A 23,815-nucleotide genomic window follows, 5' to 3' on the forward strand; every position below is an offset into this window, starting at 1 on the left:
ATGAACCCATTTAACCTCTCATGGGACTCAATTAATGCCTTGTCAGCCCCCATTTACTTTTCAATTTAATAAATGACCACCTGCTGGTTTAAGTTCATTCTTGTGTCTATGTTTTTGTTCTCTGTGATGCCCTGATCTTTAGGTTTTAGAATTAACAACGCTTTGAGAAACATGGCAACAGTTTACATCTCCCATTGCTCTTGTTACCTACAGGTTACCTGCAGACTCAGGAAGACATAATTATTGATTTACATTGAGTTAATGTTCTTAAGGATTTATTCACAGGTGTGAGAGCAAGAAAATTTTTTAAAAGATAGCGAATACTTAAATTTCGAAGCACAATTCTGTGGCAAGATCTCTGGACATGGACTCTCAGGACACAGAGTGTGCTGGGTATAATTTTGCATAGATATGAACATTCAGTTGCCTACAAGAAACCGTGATGATCAGAGGACCAAAGAAATTACTCCTATTTCTAGAAAATATTTTATCTAGATTTCAAGCATTTTTTAATGTTTTAAATTTTTTTAAAATAAAATGAAAAATTTTAAACAAAAATGTTTTGAATTGAAAAATCAAAGTTTTGTTTAAAAATATCAACGTGAAATATTTCATTTTTCCATATTTCAGGAAGATATTTTTATCAAAACAATTTATCAATCTATATGAATTTATGAAATATTTTGGTGTCACTGAATTATATGCTGTTTGGTTTGGTTTAACAAAAAACATTTTGATCAAAAAATTTCCCCCAGGTCTAGTTATGACAAAGTAGATCCTAGCAATGCTGTCCTTCCTTGCCAGTCTCTCAAACCCATTACTGCATGGTACTCCATAAAATACAATAAACAAAGATCTATTTCATAGAGCTTGTCATTTCTAGCCCTACATTTTTCTCAACTGGATATAAACTAGGCAGTGGGGGGAAGTGACATTAGGTGTGAAGAGAGGTAAGTTAAGGAAATGCTCCCAGGACAAAGTGAGCAAAGGTCTGTAGGGCCCTTGACCAACATTCTAAACAGAGTCATATAGTGGTTGGTTTTTAGTTTCTGGAAACAGAGATTTAGAGTATGGTGAGGCTGCGAATAATTTACAACAGGAATGTAGTGCTGTCTCCCTGCCTTCCTACACCCTCTTCTGTTACTCCCAATGTCTCTCTGTAAGTGTGCAAAGTAATGGGTGGGAGGGAGAAACTTCAGCTCTTTGGAGGTGGATGTTTGGGAGCTTTGGTCTGCAATCTTGGGGCGGGGGGGCTGGGGGGGAGAGTTCCTGCTGGGATTTGAACAAATAGCCAGAAAATAAGGTAGGCCTTTTTTCTTCTCCAGTGCAAGATGGTGCAGTTCAGTGTTGCAAGAGTAGGGAGCTGGGGGGAACTGGCTGAAGCCTCCCTATTGATGGTTCATGAGTAAGTCTGTTGGCTGTGTCCCTGCTGGTGGATGGCTGTGTAAGTGCAGGGCCTGCTAGAGGCTTGGAACTTAACATTAGCATCACAGCGTGGGGGATAACCCAGGCTGGTGGGTTTGAAGGGCTCGGCACTCCCACAGTCCAGGTTGCATCTTGGGGACCCTGTCACACCCAGGTCCTTAGAAAGCCGGGTTAGGCCCAAAATAGTGTCCATTATGGTATCATCAGTCTGTAGATACTTTGGAATTAGACACCTAAATACATTTGTTTTGACTTTATACAATTATTTGGAAAATGTTCAGAGAATCCTAAGACTTCAAACTCTGAGTGTTATTGAAGTAATTAAAAATTATGATTTAAAACTCGTGACTTCACACATGAAACATTGATATCTTATTCACTTCAATCAGTTTTATGGTTTAGTGCATTACGTTTACATGAAGATGCATTTATCCATAACACACTTTCCATTTTCAGTAAAGGGAGGATATTAAATTTTCCAGACATACCTATCTTCTAGAAAATTCTCTGAGAATATATATATTCTTGCATCTAGTCAATAGTTGCATCACTAAATGACACTGACTTGATTTTAATTTTAAACCTCATGTCCCATTAATATTTTAATATTGTATTAATATTTTAATGTCGTAAAAACATTTCAGCCTTGCTTTCCAGTAGAAAGTGAAATTCAGTGTGAAATATAGTTATGAATAATGTTCTTTACGTAAACTTGCATTGTATCTCGGAAGTCACATAAAAGGTCGAGTGAGGCTACTTGAGGCAACTTAAACTTAAGCACTCTAAGTTTTCTATGGTTCAAAAAATGCTACAAGGGGCCTTCTTCCCTGCCTCTGTTTTCTGTTTCCCTCTAGGGATGTACAAATTCCCTTTACATACAGTTATCAAGCAGATTCTGAAATAGTCCCTCAATTTTACATGGTTAAATACAAAATTGGTGCAATTGTAACAAGTACAGCATTAAGGCCCCAGTTCAGCAGAACCACTCATGTGCTTAAATTAGTCATGTGCTGAATTATCTTGCTAAATTGAGGCCTCAGAGATTTTTTCTATTTAAAACTACTTGGAAATCCAAGACAAACACTATATAAATTCAGCTCCACAGAAGTTTAACACTCTCAACTGTACTGATGAATCATTTAAACATCTTCTATTACTTACATTTTCACTTTTGATTCCAGGGGCTGCAAGTTGATAGGATATTTTTCGATATTATTCTCCACATCCATAGCAATCTGATGGCTATAAAAAATGTTTTAATCTATTTCAGCTGACATTTTTATAATCACTATGAAACCATATTCAGACATTTTGATATGTACATAGCAGAGCTACTTATTTAAAAATGCCATGGGGGGAGGGGGAAAGGGGGGAGACACAGCATCCAACCCCACTTAGAAGGGTAACAAAAAAAAAAAATTCCAAATTACAGTTCCTATCCTGCAATCAGATGCAATCAGATTTCAGGCTTCAACACTAGACCTTTCAGTTACAGATGCTATAGCACCAAAGACAAATACGCCTGGTGAAGAAACTGATGGACATAAAAAACAGTGACAAGTATAACATATTCCTGCTAATTTAACTTCCATCCCAGAGGCTATACTTGAAAAACTGGCATGTAAAATGGAAATACTATAAAGCAAATTAATTACAGTAGAAAAAGTAATGCAAGAATAAGGAGAGAGATTCTTATCAACAGAAGCTGACAAAGGAATTTATATTGCAAAGCGTGATAAATTTAAGAAAACCATAAAAATGCTGGAAGATAAAACTGAAGATCTCAAGAATAGAGGTGAGCTCACACAACGGGACATTGGCTTGGATGGGACTAATTGCATGAGCGAGGACACTGGGCATGAGATGAATTCACAGGATGAACTCCACAAGTGTGAAATCAATTTTTATTTTGAGACTTTGACACCAATTACATCATTTAACCAGCAGAACTTTTCAGAAGTTCCCCTCCCTTACATAAAAATCAGCAAATATTTAGGTGTGAGATATAAAGCCATAAAAATTCTTTAGCATCTCTCCAAGTGTTCACACAAAAAAACCCAAACAAAAACAAAAAAACCTCTGCAAGCATGCCTCAGAAGGCAATAGTTACAGAGCAAACTTATACTGAGAGCACATATTTAAAGCAAGTGATTACTCTTTGCTATGTCCCCTTTTGTGTTTTGCTATTCTACTTTGTACAGCTCACACACCTGCTCCCGGTATTGTCAGTCCGGACAATAATTATAGCATCTTCAAACAATATACTTCTTTCAAACCATCTTGTCCAGTGCACTAATCGTTATACTAAAAAAATTTTGCTTGAGTGACAGCAATTTTTTACTATGTTATATGAAAATGCTATGCAAACCACTCCAAAATCTTTTCATACATACCTTTCAAGTAAATATTCGTCATCACTAACTTGTTCTAAGGTATGCTGCAGCCTTTTGGGTTCTTCCTGCAGCGAAAGAAATAACAAATTTCAACACGCTGACTTTATTATTATTAACAAACATTTATATTGCAGTAGTGCCTGACGCCTCACCCAAATCAGGACCGCACTGTGCTACGCACTGTACAGACATATAGTAAACAGCAGTCCTTGCCCCAATCTTTATCTAAACACCTGTTTCTAACCACATTTATTTATCACAAAGTACCTTACAAAGGTGGTCAGTATGATTATCACTAGCTATCCATGGGGAAACTGAGGCAAACAGGTGAAGTGACTTGCCCAAGGTCACCCAGCTTTGCACATACGAGAGCACACGTATGTTTGTTTACAAATGCATCCAAAAAGGTACTTCAATAAGTGAGTAAAATAGACAGAACCACCACCTCCAATGAATCATATACCTCAAGCCTCAAGGAATTCCAAATGCCAAATTCACAACAGCAAAAGCCAGTCACCTATATATTATCTTAGCCTATACTTCATAATAGCCAATACCTAGCTACAGAAAAAAACAGGAGTACTTGTGGCACCTTAGAGACTAACAAATTTATTTGAGCATAAGCTTTCATGGGCTACAGCCCACTTCATCGGATGTATAGACTGGAACATACAGCAAGAAGATATTTATACATACAGAGAACATGAAAAGGTGGAAGTAGCTATATCAACTGTAAGAGGCCAATCAATTGAGATGAGCTATCATCAGCAGGAGAAAAAAAAAACCTTTTGAAGTATTAATCGAGATGACCCATAGAAGGTGTGAGGATACTTAACACAGGGAAATAGATTCAATTAGTGTAATGGCCCAACCATTCCCAGTCTCTTTTCAAACCTAAGTTAATTGTATCTAATTTGCAGTCTCTCTTTGGAGTCTGTTTTTGAAGTTTTTTTGCTGCAAAATTACCACCTTCAAGTCTGTTACTGAGTGGTTAGAGAGGTTGAAGTGTTCTCCCACTGGTTTTTGAATGTTATGATTCCTGATGTCAGATTTGTATCCATTTATTCTTTTGCGTTGAGACTATCTGGTTTGGCCAATGTATATGGCAGAGGGGCATTGCTGGCACATGATGGCATATATCACGTTGGTAGATGTGCAGGTGAACGAGCCCCTGATGGCATGGCTGATGTGATTAGGTCCTATGATGGTGTCACTTGAATAGATATGTGGACAGAGTTAGCATCGGACTTTGTTGCAAGGATAGGCTCCTGGGTTAGTGTTTATGTTGTATAGTGTGCGGTTGCTGGTGAGTATTTGCTTCAGGTTGGGGGCTGTCTGTAAGCGAGGACTGGTCTTTTTCCCCAAGATCTGTGAGAGTGAGGAATCCTCTTTCAGGATAGGTTGTAGATCTTTGATGATGCGCTGGAGAGGTTTTAGTTGAGGGCTGAAGGTGACAGCTAGTGGCGTTCTGTTATTTTCTTTGTTAGGCCTGTCCTGTAGTAGGTGACTTCTGGGTACTCTTCTGGCTCTGTCAATCTGTTTTTTCACTTCAGCAGGTGGGTATTGTCATTTTAAGAATGCTTGATAGAGATCTTGTAGGTGTTTGTCTCTGTCTGAGGGGTTGGAGCAAATGCGGTTGTATCTTAGAGCTTGGCTGTAGACAATGGATCATGTGGTGTGTCCTGGATGGAAGCTGGAGGCATGTAGGTAAATATAGCGGTCAGTAGGTTTTCGATATAGGATGGTGTTTATGTGACCATCGCTTATTAGCACAGTAGTGTCTAGGAAATTGGACCGCTTGTGTGGATTGGTCTAGGCTGAGGTTGATGGTGGCATGGAAATTGTTAAAATCATGATGGAATTCTTTGAGGGCTTCTTTTCCATCTTCACCATCTGGACCCATCATCTAGACCAGCCTGGTATGTTTTGTAATCCAAAACAAACACCTAATGTCAACTGAGGGAAACCAGTAAATTCTTCAACATGCCCAGGACTTTCCCTGAAAAATAGGTACTGAACCTGCAAAAACTAGTCTGAAGGTAAGTCCCTATTGATGTGTACTTATCTTTTCTGATTAAGAAAAAGTAGGCATGGACAAGAAACTGCCAAGAGTTCTCACTTTCCGCCATTTTCTTTTGTTCTACCACTGAACAATGCTAAGATCTCATAATTAATGGAATCACTAGCTGGGACTTTATGCCCAAGATCTTTACAGTGGTGTCAGCATTAGTCCTTGTTTTTTTGTAGAGGAAATTCCTTAGATCTCTCTCAGCAAAAACATGTCGGGGATTGTTTAAATCCAAACATGGTTCAAGTCCTCCTGCCATTCCAGTTAATAGGAGTTTTCTCCGTGAATTTAATAGGAGTTCAATCTAGCCCTTAAATCACAGCTCTGTGCTACTGTTTGAGAAGCAGAAACTGAATCTGATTGGCAGGTTTTTATTGTCCAAAAGTTTTGACAAAAGGAAAAAAAAACACTTAAATTTTTTAAATTCCTTCACTTTTAATAAAAACCGATTAGTAACCAGTGAGGAAACAAATATGACTCAATGCAGGATTAAGCCTGATTGTGTTTAGTTTTGTTTTGCTTGAAACATAAATCTAAATAACAATTAACTGCTGAATAAGGTTTAGGGCAGCTCAGGACAGGGCTATTGGTCACCAAGGTCCCCTAGAAAAGCAATTCAAAGCACCTCTAGGGTCTAGACTGGAGTACAGCCATATTCCTTTACTGCTCCCTGACAGGGAATGAAATCTCAGAACATACTGCAAAAAGATTCCCTATAACACCAAACACTGCTTTCTCACAATGAAAGGGCTACAGAGAGGACTATTAGTCAACTCCCATATTGAAATAGAGTTAATCTATCTACATCTATCTAGTAATGCATAGAAATTCTAGGGAGCAGCACTGATATTGAGTATTTGTATCACAGTACAGTACAGACCAAGAGGCCCCAATCAGTGACTTTGGAGGTGGAGTGGAGGAGCAGGCTCATTGTGCTAGACGCTGTACGGATGTGTAGTAGAGTCCCTGCTGAAAGAGTTTACAGTCTTGGATAATGACAAGATGCTACAGATGGATGAAACAAACAGGGATGTGTGAAAACTAAGACCCATAGACGCATGTTTTCATATAGACTAACTCTGTACCCAACATAGCTCACTACCAGTCTTGCCATTAGTAACCAGCAGGTTTTTGTAGGCGTCGTGGCAGAACAGAGTCTTAAAAAGAGATCTGACGGACAATAAAATGCCAGTTTTACATTTGTTTTCCTGGGAAATTTCCATCATAACTGAGGGCTGGAGCGGAAAAGTGTATGGAGTTGTTTGTGGGAGAAGGAGCTTGTCTCTTCTGTTGCTTGCAGTGCAAGGGCTTCACCCAACTCAATTCTTGTTTCTGAGTGATGGTTCCAGCCATTGGAAGTCATCACTGGGAACTTCTTACAGGATACAACTAATGTCATGGGCCTCCCATTTGTCCCTCTTGCAGTGGGTTGTCATTATTAGATGTCTGATTCTTTCACTGGGGTGAGTACCTCATGCAACTGTTTGCACACTCCTCTTTGGGGAGATGGATGTGGCCTATTGCCCCACTTTGCATGGTGAGACCTTCTTCCCAGGCAGCTAAATGCAACCACTGTTTGTGATCTACTCTGGGGAAAGCAAGTTCCAGTGTCCGGAGCCTCTACTGACCTGCTTGTCATTAAATAAATAAATAAAATAACATATTCTACCCCCATAATACAAAATTATTAAAAACATGGCTATTCAAAAACAGCAGAAGTACTCCATCTGCAGCTTCATGTGTTTTGCAGTTTGTTTTTGTGAATTAATCATTTGATAATTCAAGATATGTACTGCACTTGAAGGCCATTCAAGAAGCTAACGTGGTTTCATGTCATTTCTTAGCTCATTAATTTTAGAATTTAAAAAAAACTAAAAAAATAAGCCAATGAGGGTCAAGCAAGGATTTAAAGTGAATTACCTCTCCCGCTAGCACAGAAGATTCTCTCAAGGTCAGAAAGATTAAAGTAATTAAAAAGACAAAAATGAGGAAATTTGCATTATACAGACCCCTTCCTTATCTTAGCTGATCTGAGGACAAATTAAACATTTTGGTTTGCAGTAAAACCATTGCCATATTTACTAACATAACAGCTCAGCCATCCATATGCTCTGCCTTCTCAAATAAAGCCTATATTGTGGAACTGAGGAATTTTCGATGGCACTTTTTAATCTTATACCAGAGTACATAGATAGTGTGCTGTATAACATGAAACAAGATCAATCAGCAGCTGATATACTACTAATGCAGCTTTCATTTCCTGGTGGCCTTGGGAGCACTGTTAGTGCAAAAGTATGTTTTATGCATAAAGCAGATTTGTTAAGATGGCAAGTTTTTTGCCCCAAATTTCCCTCCTCTGGATCTCTAATCAGAATAATCACTATTGTTGACATACAGTAACTGCCAAATTGCTGTGCAAGATTTCAAAACGTTTACTGTTTCCTGCCACTTAGCCAGCGATTTAAACTGGCTCAACCATGAATCGTCTATTCTTACCTTCTATTTCTACTCTCCTACAAGAATATCCTTTTCTGATGTGATATAAGTAGAAACGCCTTCAAAATTGCCTGCCTCTGAAGTACAATTGAACCTAAAAGATAACCTTTTAGTTTCCTGAATCACTCCACTGGTCATTTTCTTTTCAGTATATCCCAGAGCATCGCAAGGTAATTTAGAATGTGAAAACAATTTGCAAGTGACTTTATATATTGCCATGAGTGACAAAACCTGCATTACTTACATAAATATTTTTTGGTGTTTGACATCATTTTATATTAACCTAAGGGTGAAGACAAACTAAAAAAATTGGTTGTGACATTTTTGACCATTCAATCATTCAATTAAATATCACTGAACATTCTTTATGGAGGCTGTAATAAGGCAACTACAAAAGGGGCGAGTAATGTTTGTATAATTTGGAAGAGCAGAAGACGTAAAATCTATACTAATTTCAGTTTTGTGTCATTAAACATGAAGTATTGATTATTGCTCCTTGCAACAGAATTTATGAAGCTAGCTATGTTGTTGTGTCCACATAAAGTGATTCTGATGTTTTGCCCTCAGACCCCAAGTGCTATAAATGATGGGTTACAGTGACAGCTGGGATGCTGTTGTTCCAGTTCACAGCCTGAGGAGATACATTTCATAGATTACACCAGGAGTGACCCAGCTGCAAACTCTAACTTCAGAAAATTAAATTGGAAGAGATCCAGACTTCTGTTGGAATACACTGAGACTTACGACTCTATAAACCTTGTTATAATGTAAATCTACTGTAACATTTACCGTAGTTTTCTCTTTCTTTACTATTACACATAGACATTAATAAGTAATTGGTTTATAAAAAGTTTGCAATGACAGCTAGAAATGCAAGGTTGCTTTTTAGATGAGGTGGCGAAAATAGCTATACCTGTCATTTTGGCAAGGAGGTTACACATTCTATTTGTATATTAATGTTTCTGTAGCTTTGAGGATCTGTACATTTAATGAAGGATAATGCCTTGCTATTGAACATAAATAAATTATTTGGAAACACTAACGTTCCAGTATGGAAAACCATTTCAATCTGTAGATGTATCACAAGCATGTAATCTGCATAAAAGCAAAGCAGGGCTTAGATCATATTTTCATATCCTACTAGCATATTCAGAATACGTTATGAGAACTTGCTTTTATCAGTTATATAGGGTCCCAGTTATAGAGTTACAAGGAGTGGGGGGCTTATTCTCTCTCTCTGGGGCACTGCTGATTCCTGCTCTGCACGGCCAAAAGGCCAACCCTGTGAGGGCCCATATATAGTGATACCAGCCTTTATTTTGTGAAATTATCCGGGCAGAGTGGCTCTGATATTTCTACCTTGAGCTTTTGTATTAACCAACCCAGATTAGATCGCTGTTTGGAGGATCAGTGTTTGTGACGTGAACACTGATCCCACCGCTGTTTGGGGAATCAGTGTTCACGTCATACTCCCCGTCAGTACCCAGCCCAGGCAAGCTAATAATCCAACCAATGGACCAAATTTGGAGATGAATTCCGGTCATGTGCCACCTGAGGCACATTGCACATACACTAGGAAGAAAATGACTTGTTTGGCCCATCTGACAACATAAGAGGTGTGAATGGATAATGAATTTAGGGGAAACTCCTGGTAAATATCACATCTGCCACCTCCCTTAAGCACATGGTAAATTCAATCAGTGTTATACTGCAAATGTGGACCATAAGGGAGGTGTGACTGTGTGTCCCCATGTGCAATGGCATTACTGAGTCCAGGTTCAAAAATGAGAGATGCAGAGAGATTTTGGCTCTTCAGTTACCATATTAAGCTCCACAGCAGCGGAAATACAGAATTCCCAAGAGACTCTGCAACTACAACTGCAGAACCTGTAATATTAAATATACACTTGTACCAAAGCAAACGGTGAAGTTTCTCCATATATATTTAAAACCCTGTAACATCTACTGTTTTTTAATAGTCTGAGTTCTCTTTAAATCCAGTTTAAGGCACTTAAAGAGTTAACTGTCCCTCATAATAGTGCTGGACTTGCCAGGGTGATGGTTCCTCAATCAGACGATGTGTTTCTGAGAATGCATGGGAAGTACCAGAGTTTTGCAGAGATTATTCATACAGCAAGGTACTTGCAAGAAAGGAAGTGGGGAGGAAAGGAAAACAACAAATGAGCAGCAACAACAGTAAAAAAAGTTGAGGGCAAAGAACTGTACAGATTTCTGGTGAGCTGCATTTAACTTTATATCAGAAACGGTGACTGAAAACTGCCTTTTTTATATTAATTACCAACCCAAACTCAAATTATTTGCACTATGTAATTAAAGGGGACTAAGGGAAGGGTTTTGCATTAATTCAGAACTTACCACAAAGGAGGAAGTGATAGTCTTTGGAATGTGCAGAGAAGAGACTTATGTGCAGGAGCATTTAGTACAGAAAACATTTCTTGAATGTTTCTAGGCCATGGGAAATAAATAGTCCAAAAATCTAAAGGACAATCTAATTTCATTCGGAAATGTCTGTTGTTAAAAGCAGTTATTAGTTTAGGTTAAAGAAAATCTGTAACCAAGATAAATTCTGTCAAGAAGACAGCTTTCTATTGAGTACTAATAGGAAAACTCCTAATTATGTACATTACTTTTTTTCCATTCATGAAGTCTATTGCAGTGAGATGAACTGGCTTTCAAGTTACCTCTGGACGATACAGAGGAGTGCTATTCTGGTCCCTGCCTTGGTCCCTATTCACTGCTGTCATAAGGCAAAAGGGGCCAAAATGGAGCAAGGAAGAATTCCTTCAGCACAACAGCAGTGTAGGGCCACTATACTGATAGTAGCCTGCTCTGTCTTCCTGACCTTGGCATGGCATAGTGGGATATGGCAGGAGTGGGGCTGGATCAGGAATAGCAGAGGGAAGGTTTGCCTATAGTGTTCCACCCTACAGTGATTCATACCTGTGGATGTATCCCATAAGCATGTGTATGAGGGTTGCTATGTTAAAGCAGCATCGGTCCACCATTTTGCTCCCCTCAGCATCCCAAAATCCAGCTCATACAAACACAACACAGGACCTCTTATAAAGTATCTAGCAATATCAGATAATCGATCACCACTGTGCACAATATCATCCTACCTATTGCCGACTTCCCTACGCTGAACGAGAGATTTGAAGTTGAGGTGTTTTGTCTAATGGTACCTGGAAGATATTTGATGGGGGAGCATGAAATCCAAGAGACTGGTTAAAAAAGAATGGTATGACAGCTATTGGTTTTTATGGCAAAGAACTTAGGAGTTCAGAATGTGTGATTTGACTTGAAAATATTAAAGCTTTAATGGACATTTTTCTCGCTAACCAAATAGCCATAGCTCTGGGAGGATGCAATCTATGATAATTAGAAATTCATTAGCGTAAAATCAAATCAGTCACAGGTATGGATTTTTTAATATTGACGTGTTCATGTAAAATTGATGTCTTTCCTTTTTGAGTCAGTAAAGCATCTTGCCTGTTGTTATTTAAAACCTTGCAGAATTTCATTATCTGAGAAAACCACTTGATGCCTGTGTCCAGAAGTGAAAGTAACTTAAATGACTTACCAGTACACAGGGTGGTCAGTGTCCTGGGCAAGGTGGGAGGAGGCAACTTTGGGGCCCCGGAAGGGGCAGGGCCTCAGGCAGAAGGGGCGGGGCTGGGACCAAAATCCCCCAGCCAGCCCTTCAGCTCTGCCCAGCCCGTGCTGCCCGGGGCTTTGGCAGCAATTTAAAGGACATGGGGCTCTGGCTGAAGACGCAGTGGCAGCAGGAGTTTGAGTGGGGCCAGGAGTTTACATGCAGGAGGGGGCTCAGGGCTGGGACAGGGGGTTGGGGTGCAGATGGCAGTGTGGGGTCCGGGCAGGAGTTTAAGTGCAGGAGGGGGCTCTGGGCTGGGGTAGGGGTGCAGGCTCTGGCCAGGAGGAGCTTACCATGGGCGGTTCCTGGTTGGCGGTGCCTCAGGGCTACGGCAGGATCCCTGCCTGCCCAGGCTCCATGCTGCTCTGCTCCCAGGGGGCCAGCATGTCCAGCCCCTAGGCGGAGGGGCCAGGCCACTCTATGCAGTGCAAGCTGCCTGTGCCTGCAGGCACTGCTCCCGCAGCTCCTATTGGCCATGATTCCTGGCCAATGGGAGCTGTGGAGCCAGAGCTCAGGGCGGGGGCAGCGTGCAGTGACTCCCTGAATGTCCCTTGCCTAGGGGCCACAGGGGCATGCCAGCGAGCCAGCGCTCACAGCTCCAACCCCGCAGGTGGGAGGAGGCGCCGCCGAGGCTCAGGGAACGGTGTCCAGCCTGTGGTGCAGAGGCTTGTCACGGGCCGGATGAAAAGAAGCACTGGGCCACATCCAGCCTACGGGCCTGCAGGCTCCCCCTTAGCCTGAGGCCCTGGGCTGCAGCCCCTAAAACCTCTGCGTTAAGCTGGCCCTGTTCATCAGGGCTGCCCAGAGGGGGGGGCAAGTGGGGCAATTTGCCCCAGGGGCCCCCATGAGAGTTTTTGGGGCCCCAGAGTGGGGTCCTTCACTTGCTCCAGGGCCCCAGAAAACTCTAGCGAGGCCGGGGCCCCCGGAGTTTCCTCCACTCCAAGTCTTCAGCGGCGGGGGGCGGGGGTGTCCTTCCACCCCAGGGCAGAAGGACTCCCCACCGCCAAATTACCGCTGAAGTGGGACCCGCTGCCGAAGTGCCGGGTCTTCAGCGGTAATTCGGCGGCGGGGGGCCTCCGCTGCGGGTCTTTGGGGGCACTTCAGCGGCAGGTCCCAGAGCAGAAGGACCCCCTACCATCGAATTACTACTGAAGTGGGAGCCCCCTGTCGCCAAAGACCCCAGGCCCCCTGAATCCTCTGGGCGGTCCTGCTGTTCATGAGTTAGGGCTTCAGGAGAACAGGGGATTTTCAGCTTCTGTACCTAGAGTTCTTAGGTTTGGGGCTCATGTGAGATATGTTTGGTCAGACAGTGTCTGTGATTTTCTCTGAACTCTGAGGATGATTGGGTGTGGGGCAGTGGGAATCCCAGCCAGCTATTCCTGCCTGCAGCTCTGGGGACATGGAGGCTTAAAGCAACATGTGCTGAGCCCTTCATGCTGGTGGCCACTTGGAAGCGACATGGCAAGAATGGGAGAAGGATCTAGGGAGGGGGTGGCCCCAAAGAGGAGACAAACCAGCGGTGGGAGAGGAAACCTGCCTCTCTCTCCCTTACATGGCTGATGATCCTCCTCTGGCTGTGGGGGGACTGAGGTCTGACAGTCAGTCAGAGCCCTTGGTGCTGGCAGCCATGCTGCTGGTTAGTTAACTCTAAATAAATATGGGTGTTTGTAAAACGGCCAGAGCAATTTCCCAGGGAAAATGACAGCAAGTTCTCCCTCCAGACACAAGTACGATGACAAGCTTCTTCACCTGCTAATTTGCATTAAGAGACTTTGTTATACCAGTACAGATTGTAAGGTTTTCCTGTTGTCTGTGGCAAGTCATACAGGTGTCTTTCTCTTTAAAGAGTTTTCGCATCCTTCCATCCAACTCCTTCCTTCTTAATTTTTTATCCTATTTGTTGAGTCCTTGTGTTTATAAAAATCACGTTAGCCTACTCAGTCTTGCTAACTTATTGGTATGTATATCGGTATATACATATCGATACACCTCCGGATGAGCGTAACCAAGTTGCAAAAACAAATTAACACATACATGAGCAAAATTCTGATTTAGCTGCCATGATTACAGAATGTGGAGTTCCATATAGCTATCCCTACACAAGAATGGGTGATGGGGACCCACCCACAGCGGCATGCTTACCTGGAGGTAGGACAGAGGGACAAATGACTGGAAGGATGAACTGTGGAAACTAGATCTTTTTCTGTCAGGAGCAAAAGTCAATATTAATGGCCAACAAGCAACATTCCTTGCAACCAAAGTTTTGTCAGCTGATGTGGTCTATAGTGTTTCGTAAATGTGGTCAGGAAGCATTAAGTGATTGCACTGCAGATTTCTCTCTAAGAAGGCCTTTTTGCTTTGGGTCCATAAGGCAACTAAGGCATGGGAAATATGGCATCTTGGCACAAATCTTGGCAGGCAGCTCATGTAGTGTGGCATAGTTTCTTGATTACAGGAATTAATTTAGATTTAATTGAATTCAAAGTCTTGATTCCTTGCTTGATAAGACAGTGACCACATGATCCACACTGGAAGCAGCAAGGCAGGTATCAGAAGAGTCCTAGGCAATTTGTATGTTTGAGGTTTTAAGGAGAGCAGTTGTTGGGCCTCAGTCTTCTGACATGAAAAATGGATGGTTAAAACTTTCTTACCTTCCTTGAAGGTAATTCAATAAATTTCATGAAAAGAGCAGTTGAGCATCCTCACATAGTGGAGAAGATATTTAAGGTAATCCCAGGCCTCCTGAGAAATGCTCCTGGAGGGTGATGCATTTATCATCCAAGACAGAATTAGGAGAGGTGGGAAAAGTATAGTCCAGCTATTACTTGAAATGGATGCAAACAAATCTCCAAGGTGTACAGTGGAAAGACAAACAAGTCCAGGGGGAGCCTTATTTGGCTTGAAGGATACAGAGATGAACCACTTTGAGGAAATTCTACCCAAATAGTGAAACAAAACAGGATTCATTTATCCTCGTTAAGACTGTTGAGGTAGAGAGTACTGGGTAAAAGGATTCAGATTTCCCTTACTTAATTTGTGGAAGTTCCTATTCTGCCAATGGACACAATTTCTGGTCTCTAGAAGCTCGCTCTACATTTTCTAGAGAGTTCTGAGCTTGGTTCTGGTTCACATGACCTTGGTCTGCAGTCCAGTTACTGAGACCAGACTCTTAGGGCTGCGTCCAAATTGCCGGGTGGCCAGCTGAGGCAGGGGCACTTGATACAAGGCAGACTAGTATGGAAACAGGCATGGGCTAGAGTAAGAGGAACAAGAACAAGGGCAGTCTATTGAAATTGCTGGCAATGGGAGTGTTCCTGGCTAGGCAGTGACACTGAGCAGACAGAAGAGACCACTTCCCTTAGGAACCTGTATACCTGACTTAGAATTACCAGGGTGGGTCCTCACCAGCAGATAAGCCCCACCCCATTCAACCCATGTTCAGCCAATCACAAAATCTGCAGGTAATTGCCTCTGATGATTCACCCCACACTCTGGCTCAGGGACGACTCAGACTTAAGGAGGCTCAGGGGTAATTCGTCACAAGCTGCTACTGCCTCTTCCACTCCAGCAAGTAAGTTATGCCATTGGGCTACACCGTTGGTTGAAAAATGCTGGCAATTTGTTGGAATTTGAAAAATTTGAAGTTTTGGAATAACCTCTCGGGAGAACAATGAATCCTACACCATACATTCAGAAATGCAATTGAAAGAGGATATTGTGTCAGATGACAAGCTTCCTACCCTTCCCCTCTGAATTTCATGGAACAGAAATGTGAAAAGCAGTGTGGTGGTAGTAGAAAAATCGTCACTCAAGCTATATTGTTATGTGGCTTCTACAAAGAAAACAAACGGCAAATGGAGTCTCAGAAGCTCCAAGCCACAGAATTGGCACTGGTTTATGAAAAGTCCTTAACCCTAAAATTTGCTAAATACGTTTTTTTTAGAATCAAGTCACTTGTTTCCTTTCACTTTATTTCAAAGTCTACAGTATTTAAAGTTATAGTTTGCAAAGAGAAATAGAGCAGTAAATATTTCACAAATTAAGCTTGTTAATCACACACTGTTTCCTGTGCTGAATTACTCACATTTATTTTTAATATGTACTCTTAAGTTGCCCTTTTACTGTCCTAATTTTTCCCCACAGTGCCTCTCAAAAATCCTAGTAATGATTACAAATGTTATATTACCCTTAAAAGTGCACATAAAAAATAAATTAAAAAAAACTATTTACAGAAAAAAAATCCCCCCTGATTTAACTTCTGCAGAACCTAAATTTTTAATCTGACAAGGTCTGTTAAATAGTGTTAAGCCTCTGCAGGGGATACAATGAACCTAGAGAGAGAGGGAACAGGAAACAAAAAAACAAGCCTTTGCATTAAGATAGTTTTAATCACTAGTTTTTTGCACTTCATGCAGTCATTTATATTTGTGCATAGAGGGTACTTTCCATTGAAATGGGACAGATAGCACAAAATGTCATGTATAACCCCAGAATTCACAACCAGGTCTTCACTCCTACCCAGCGAAGGATAGATTTTTCTAGACCCTAAACCAACTTTTCTTGTAGCACGCATGCACCTGGCACAGGAGTTTATCACAGGCTAAGGGAGAATGTTTTTGAGGGAGCCTCCAGGTGCTACATTATTGATTATAATAAATTCTGGGGTGTTTACCCACAAACATGCTTAATACAGTTGGTAAAATCAGTTCAAAGATCCTATTACAGCAATTAAAAATTTCAATGAAGGCTGCAGTCTGGTCAGTGGACATAGACTCATAGACTCATAGACTCTAGGACTGGAAGGGACCTCGAGAGGTCATCGAGTCCAGTCCCCTGCCCTCATGGCAGGACCAAATACTGTCTAGACCATCCCTAACAGACATTTATCTAACCTACTCTTAAATATCTCCAGAGATGGAGATTCCACAACCTCCCTAGGCAATTTATTCCAGTGTTTAACTACCCTGACAGTTAGGAACTTTTTCCTAATGTCCAACCTAAATCTCCCTTGCTGCAGTTTAAGCCCATTGCTTCTTGTTCTATCATTGGAGGCTAAGGTGAACAAGTTTTCTCCCTCCTCCTGATGACACCCTTTTAGATACCTGAAAACTGCTATCAGGTCCTCTCTCAGTCTTCTCTTTTCCAAGCTAAACAAACCCAATTTCTTCAGCCTTCCTTCATAGGTCATGTTCTCAAGACCTTTAATCATTCTTGTTGCTCTTCTCTGGACCCTCTCCAATTTCTCCACATCTTTCTTGAAATGCGGTGCCCAGAACTGGACACAATACTCCAGTTGAGGCCTAACCAGCGCAGAGTAAAGCGGAAGAATGACTTCTCGTGTCTTGTTTACAACACACCTGTTAATGCATCCCAGAATCATGTTTGCTTTTTTTGCAACAGTATCACACTGTTGACTCATATTAAGCTTGACATCAATGAAGACTGCTCAGATCAAGGGACAAAAAGGCATTTCAAATGAAATGGAGAGTTGCACATTTGAGGTTGTATTACATTTGCTTAATCAAACTGTAAGAGACCCTTTTCAGTTATGGGATGAGTGCTCAGTGATTCATTTCCATTTATTTGGGACTAGCTTAAGTTTTTTTCAATCCAAGATTTAACACTGTTTAATACATGGTTCACTCTGCGCTGTAATGTTGATAGTGAGCACTTTAATTGGACAGGATTAACAACTCTATTGGCTGTCTGATCTGTGATATCACTTTGAACAATTTATCATATTGCTTTCAAAACGCTTTCTCCAAATAAAAGTAACAGTGTGCTTCAAAGAAATTTTCCATTCATATTTAAGAAACAAAATGGTCTACAGAAAACAGACTAAAGACTTTAAGAGGCAGTGTGCTCTAGCAGATAGGGCCAAGACTGGAAGTCAAGAGACCAGAGTTCTCTTCCCAGCTCATCCAATGACTAGGGGTTGACCTTGGTCAAGTCATCTCACCACTCTGTGTCTTCATTTCCCCTTCCTAAATTTGGTCTATCTAGATTATAATCTCTTCAAGGCAAGGATTGTCCCTTGCTATGTGTTTGTAGCACAGCACAATGGGGCTTTGATCTCAGTTGGGGCCTCAAGGCAGTATAGTTATAAAAATATCAGGTTTCAGTGGTAACCATGTTAGTCTGTATCAGCAAAAAAGAGGAGTCCTTGTGGCATCTTAGAGACTATATCAGCAAATTTGTTAGTCTAGGAGTCCTTGTGGCACCTTGGAGACTAACAAATTTGCTGATTTAGTCTTTAAGATGCCACAAGGACTCCTTGTTTGTTTTTTTTAAACAAATATCATCCATGTTCTATTTTTAATAAGCATAAACTACTAAAGTAGACTTCTCCATTATCTCTTCTACCACTCCTACTTCCCTCTCATTTCCCCCACGCTTTACTTGTCTTTTGTGGGTTACCATCCTGATTGGGATAATCGTGTGTCTTTTTAACACTGCTGCCATTTTACTGCATAACAAGATTTTATTCTTTTGTTAGAGGTGATAAGAATATATAGGCTGCATGTTGTGGGTGCTCTCATGCATGCATTTGTCTTTCTAAATAATCAAATAAAAGTGTCAATCAAAAACCAAAAGCAGTCTAAAGAGAGGAAATGTCACATTGAACAGAAAATTAGGCCAAGAGCTAGAAACAAAGGGCAGGCATAATTAAAGCCTTTCAAACTGGAAAGAGGTTACCCGCTAATTAGAATACCACTGGGAAAAGCATTAAGCATCTTGCTGTTTAGTGCAAAATGACTAAGTGATTGATGGTACTGCAAGCAAGATTTCTTGAGATCTAACTGGTAAGTTGGACACTTATGGGAGCAGTACCCATTAAGCAATTGATTCATGCTGTGTATTGCTCGTGTTTTAACTATTTTAAATAGTGAGAGATGCTTCACTCAGTATGTATTTTTTAATTTATTAAGGATCAAAGTTATACTCAGAGGGCAGTAATGGCCAGGACCAATTTATTTCTTTGCAGATTAGTAGCAGGTTGCTTTTCTCTACAAAACCAAAATATGGTTATTGTAAATATGCTCGCTAACATATTTAATGCTCTCAGACACATACCATACAGACCACCTAAGCTGTACATGTGCAAGTTGTCTAGCTATTTCCTAACCTACCGTCAGGAATCAGGGCCTGCAGCAGAACTAGTCTGCAAGCTCTAGGCAACCTAATGAACATAGCCTGCCTGTAACGGGCTGCCTAACTGGCTAGAATGCCTGGTTGTTTGGAAGAGTCAGCACACTGGTGCCTAAACCCAGCAGCAGCAGTTTAGTGACTACTCAAAGGCATTCATCCAGGGCTGAGATAGCTCCTGTGCTTGCTTGTTCCCAGCCTTACTCCTGTCCCACCTCACTCCAGGTAACCTGGATCTGACTCTTAGCTCTGGCGTCTGACTCCTGGCTACGGAAGCCTGCTTCAACCACTAGGCTTCACCACCCACACCCTGGTCACTGACACCTGTTTTGTAATCACAAACTTTATTTAGAAGATGTTTAATGTATCAATTTGTCATTTTTATCACTTATACTCTATCAGGGGTCGGCAACCTTTCAGAAGTGATGTGCCGAGTCTTCATTTATTCCCGCTAATTTAAGGTTTTGCGTGCCAGTAATACGTGTTAACGTTTTTAGAAGGTCTCTGTCTGTAAGTCTATAATATATAACTAAGCTATTGTTGTGTGTAAAGTAAATAAGGTTTGTAAAATGTTTAAGAAGCTTCATTTAAAATTAAATTAAAATGCGGAGCCCCCCGGACCGGTGGCCAGGACCCCGGCAGTGTGAGTGACACGGAAAATGAGCTTGGGTGCCGCCTTCGGCACGTGTGCCATAGGTTGCCTATCCTGTAGTATATTGTATGTACCTCAATATATTTCCAATATAAAAGATACAGAAAAAATGTACTAGACTAGCCAGACCATCTTCCTACAATATTTCCTTGTGTTTTATACAGTCTAGTTTAAATTTTATGTCACATCCCTAAGAAAACTATTCCACAGCTAATACATCATCAAGAACCCTCTAAGGATATTCATCCTTAGTTTTGTTTTCAGCCTGTTCTTCATTTCAGACCAATTCTCCTACTACAACACCCTCATGCACACCTGTATGATAATAAATTCTTTCCCTTGGTGTTTATATCCTTCAGCTATTCATAGGTGATTATTTTCCCTCATTCTACCTCCTTGCTTAGTTAATGACATTTTATTCATAAGTCTCATCATTTCTGTTGTTCTTCCCAGATGTAAGCTCTCTGGGTTGGGGCTGTTTTTAATTATAAGACAGCACCTAGCACCATGTATGTACATCATTTAGCACAATAAACTACATCCAGTTGGAGGCCTTTAAGCACTGGCACAAATAATCTCGCTCTCATTTGTCATTATTATATAGTGAGGGTCAAAGTTGAAATGTCTTTTTATGACCAAATGTAAACCAATGGTCTGGAAATCTAGTGATCATCTGTCACATATAGGTATGTATCTCTCTAAGGATGACCTCCAGAGCTTTGCTCCATTTTCCATTAAATAAATAAAATAGTGTTTTCCTTCTTTCAGCTTTGCTAGCACTGAAAGAAATCTTTATTTCCTTCTGCTAAAGCAGATACCATAGCTCTACTGCTTCACAGTATTATACCAGTGTTTCTCAAACTGCGGTCCACGGACCCCTGGGGGGTCTGTGAGGGTACTCCAGGGGATTTGTGCTTCCTGATGATCAACTCCTCTCCCTACCTCCCTCAACTCCTGCACACCAGGAAACAGCTGTTCCCCACTGTGCAGGAGGCACTGGAGGGGGAGGGGAAGGAGTGGGGACTGGGCGTGCTCAGGGGAGGGAGCAGAAAGAGGCAGGGAAGAGGAGTGGCAGGGGTGGAGCCAGGGCGAGAAAAGGTGGGGCAGGGGTAGGGCCTTGGGGGAAGTGGTGGAGTGGGGCCTAGGGCTGAGTGGAGGGCTTGGGAGTCCACGAAAACATTTTAAAACCAAAATGAGGGTCCTTGGGTTGCTAAAGTTTGAGAACCGCTGCATTATACTATAGCTGCAACAGTTCTGAAAAGCTTGCACGAGTGTTACTCAGAGCCATGTTAGATTTCTTTTAAAAAAGGCTTTTTTATGTCTTTCAATAATAGTGTTTCATCTGAGAATATACACCTGCTTTTAACTTTTGCTAAGAAAACCAAACAAAATGAATTATCTCTACAACAGTGTTTTTCCATAGCTGAAGCACTACTGAAAGTTACAGCCCTATGGGCATTGAGGAGAGGGAGTGAAGCAATAACAGAGTTGCATAAAACCTGGTGACAAATATTAGAATACAGTTACAGCATAAAACCAAAGAGAAAATTTTCTTTAAAATTTAGTCTTGCTTACACTATTTTTGTGCTAGATGTCTGAGTTGTAGAATCAAGAGGGGTAAATGAAATATCACTATATGTCCATGAATCATTGATCAATGTCCCTTAAGCAACTTTAATTATGGCATAGTAAGAAAAATCTTCAGTTTACCCATTTAAAAATACTCAAACAATATTTTTGTTTTAAATTTCAGCTACAAAACTGGCTGAGGTTTAGAACTAGAAACTTGGAATGGACAGATTTCAGTGAAGTCTAGTTTGCCTGGAATGAGAGAGTTAGCTTTATCTGAATAATGTTAAGACTTCTTAACAAACACTTCCAGTTGGGGTGTATGTATGTACAGTAGGAAAGTGTATATTGATGACTCAATTAATGCAATGAGCACATGTACACTGTTGTTGTTTGAAGAAGTGCATGGTGATAGTGGCCATATAAAAAAAATAGAAGTAAGATTGCATGATCACTCAGTATTCAGGTTACTTTGCTAGGAAACAAACCTGAGTGGTCATCTTGCCAAAGAGGTCAATAAGTATTGATGCAGTTGCTGAAGTCTTAATACCCAAGAAAAAAAAATGTAATGCTGCTTTCTTCCTCTATTCACAGCCATGGGTGCCAACTCCATGGGCGCTCCAGCCTGGGGCACCCATGGAAAAAAATTAGCGGGTGCTTAGCATCCACTGGCAGCCCTGCTGATCAACTATTCCCAGTGCCTCCTGCATGCCATGGAACAGCTGCTCACAGGTGTGCAGGAGCCGCTGGAAGGGAGGGGGAGGAGTGAGGATGGGTCATGCTCAGGGGAGGGGCAGGAAGAGGGTGGAGTGGGGGCAGGCAGGGCAGAGATGGGGGCTTGGATGAAGGGATGGAGTGGGGGTGGGCCTGGGACAGAGTGGCGTGGGGTCAAGCACCCCCCGGGTAGAAATGAAGTTGGCGCCTATGCTCCTAACATATGCGTAATACTTCCAGCAATAGTGAATGTAGTGCAGGAAGTGGAGGTAGGAGGGCAGGAGAAGAAAGCTTGATAAACTTTACAGTTGTTAATAACTGACATTGTTCTCAAATAAACATCAGTGGAGCAAAAGCACTGACTAGGCCTGCCAGCCCTGACGGCCTCCGCTAATGCAGCTCAGCAAATATTAAAAACATGCTGCTCAGTAGAATGCATCTTGCCAGACTGACCTAGCTTTCCAAAAGAAACAGTAAGTAATTATCTCATCCTATGCAAAGGAACAGGTCAGATACAGCAGTAATAGCTGTTTTTTCCTTCTGAATTGAGGGGTGAGCACACTGTACCCAAATTGAGAAGAAAACTACTTTCTACAGTGGAGCACGTAGGATCACTGTCCCATTTTGATGTGTAGCCTAATATAGTCAGAGCATTCATCTTACAGTGAAAACATTAATCAGGCATTGCAGCTTTTCTAATTTTTACTGCTGGCTCCAGTACACTCTTATGATTGAAGTACTGTCCCGCCTCTAGCCAAATCAGACACCGAAACAAGATTCAAGCTTTATCACTTGAAATAAATCTTCTGAAACAGACTTCCAACTCAGGACAACGTTCCCATATGCAACAATTGTTTATATGATTGAAGCTGTGTCATCAACTACAGTATTAAGCAGAGAAAATGTGTCCTCAAAAGTAAATCATCACTTCCCAGCTCATGCAATAGAAATGCCATCACAATCTGCTCCCACTTTGAAACATTTAAGGCACTATCAGCTAACAGGGAATTTAAGCTCCTTAACACAGGATATTACTCATACAAGACAGCTAGGGTTGCCAACTTTCTAATTGCACAAAACCGGAACACCCCCGCCCCGCCCCTTCCCTGAGGCCCCGTCCTTTCTGCACCCCTTCTCCAAGGCTCTGCCCCCACTTGCTCCATCCCCCCTCCCTCAGTTGCTCACTCCCTCCCACCCTCACTCACTTTTACCAAGCTAGGGCAGAGGGTTAGGGTACGGGAGGGAGATGAGGGCTCTGGCTGGGGATGCGGGCTCTGGGGTGGGGCCAGGAATGAGAGATTTGGGATGTGAGAGAGGGCTCCAGGCTGGAGTAGGGGGTTCAGCGTGGTCTCCAGGTGGGGCCAGAATTGAGTGATTTAGGGTGCAGGAGAGGGCTCCAGGCTGGGGAAGGGGGTTGGGGTGTGTGTGGGGGGGGGAGGGAGGACTCCAGCTGAGGATGCAGGCTCTGGGGTGGGGCTGAGGGGTTTGGAGTGCAAGTGGGGGTGCGGGCTCCAGCAGGGGGTTTGGGTGCAGGAGGCGACTCTGGGTTGGTGCAGGGGGATGGGGTCCCAGTGGCACTTACTTCAGCTCCCAGGAAGCAGTCACCAGGTCCCCGCAGCCCCTAGATGCATGGGCAGTTAGGGCAGTGTATGGAGCCTCCCTCACACCTGGAGACTTCG

At 41.9% G+C, this 23,815-nt stretch overlaps 1 protein-coding gene across 1 annotated transcript in view; it reads right to left on the minus strand.

Annotated features, from left to right (window-relative positions):
- The window catches only part of LOC115657565 (schwannomin-interacting protein 1), a 470,940-nt gene that overhangs the window by 391,262 nt on the left and 55,863 nt on the right, over nt 1-23,815 (minus strand). The window contains exons 2-3 of the mRNA XM_030575601.1: nt 3,819-3,883; nt 2,587-2,667 (exon numbers count right to left, since the gene is read on the minus strand). Of these exons, the coding sequence (XP_030431461.1) occupies nt 2,587-2,667; nt 3,819-3,883 (146 nt within the window). The remainder of the gene's footprint in view (nt 1-2,586; nt 2,668-3,818; nt 3,884-23,815) is intronic.

This window comes from Gopherus evgoodei, chromosome 9 (assembly GCF_007399415.2).
Source record: "Gopherus evgoodei ecotype Sinaloan lineage chromosome 9, rGopEvg1_v1.p, whole genome shotgun sequence".
NCBI lineage: Eukaryota > Metazoa > Chordata > Testudines > Testudinidae > Gopherus > Gopherus evgoodei.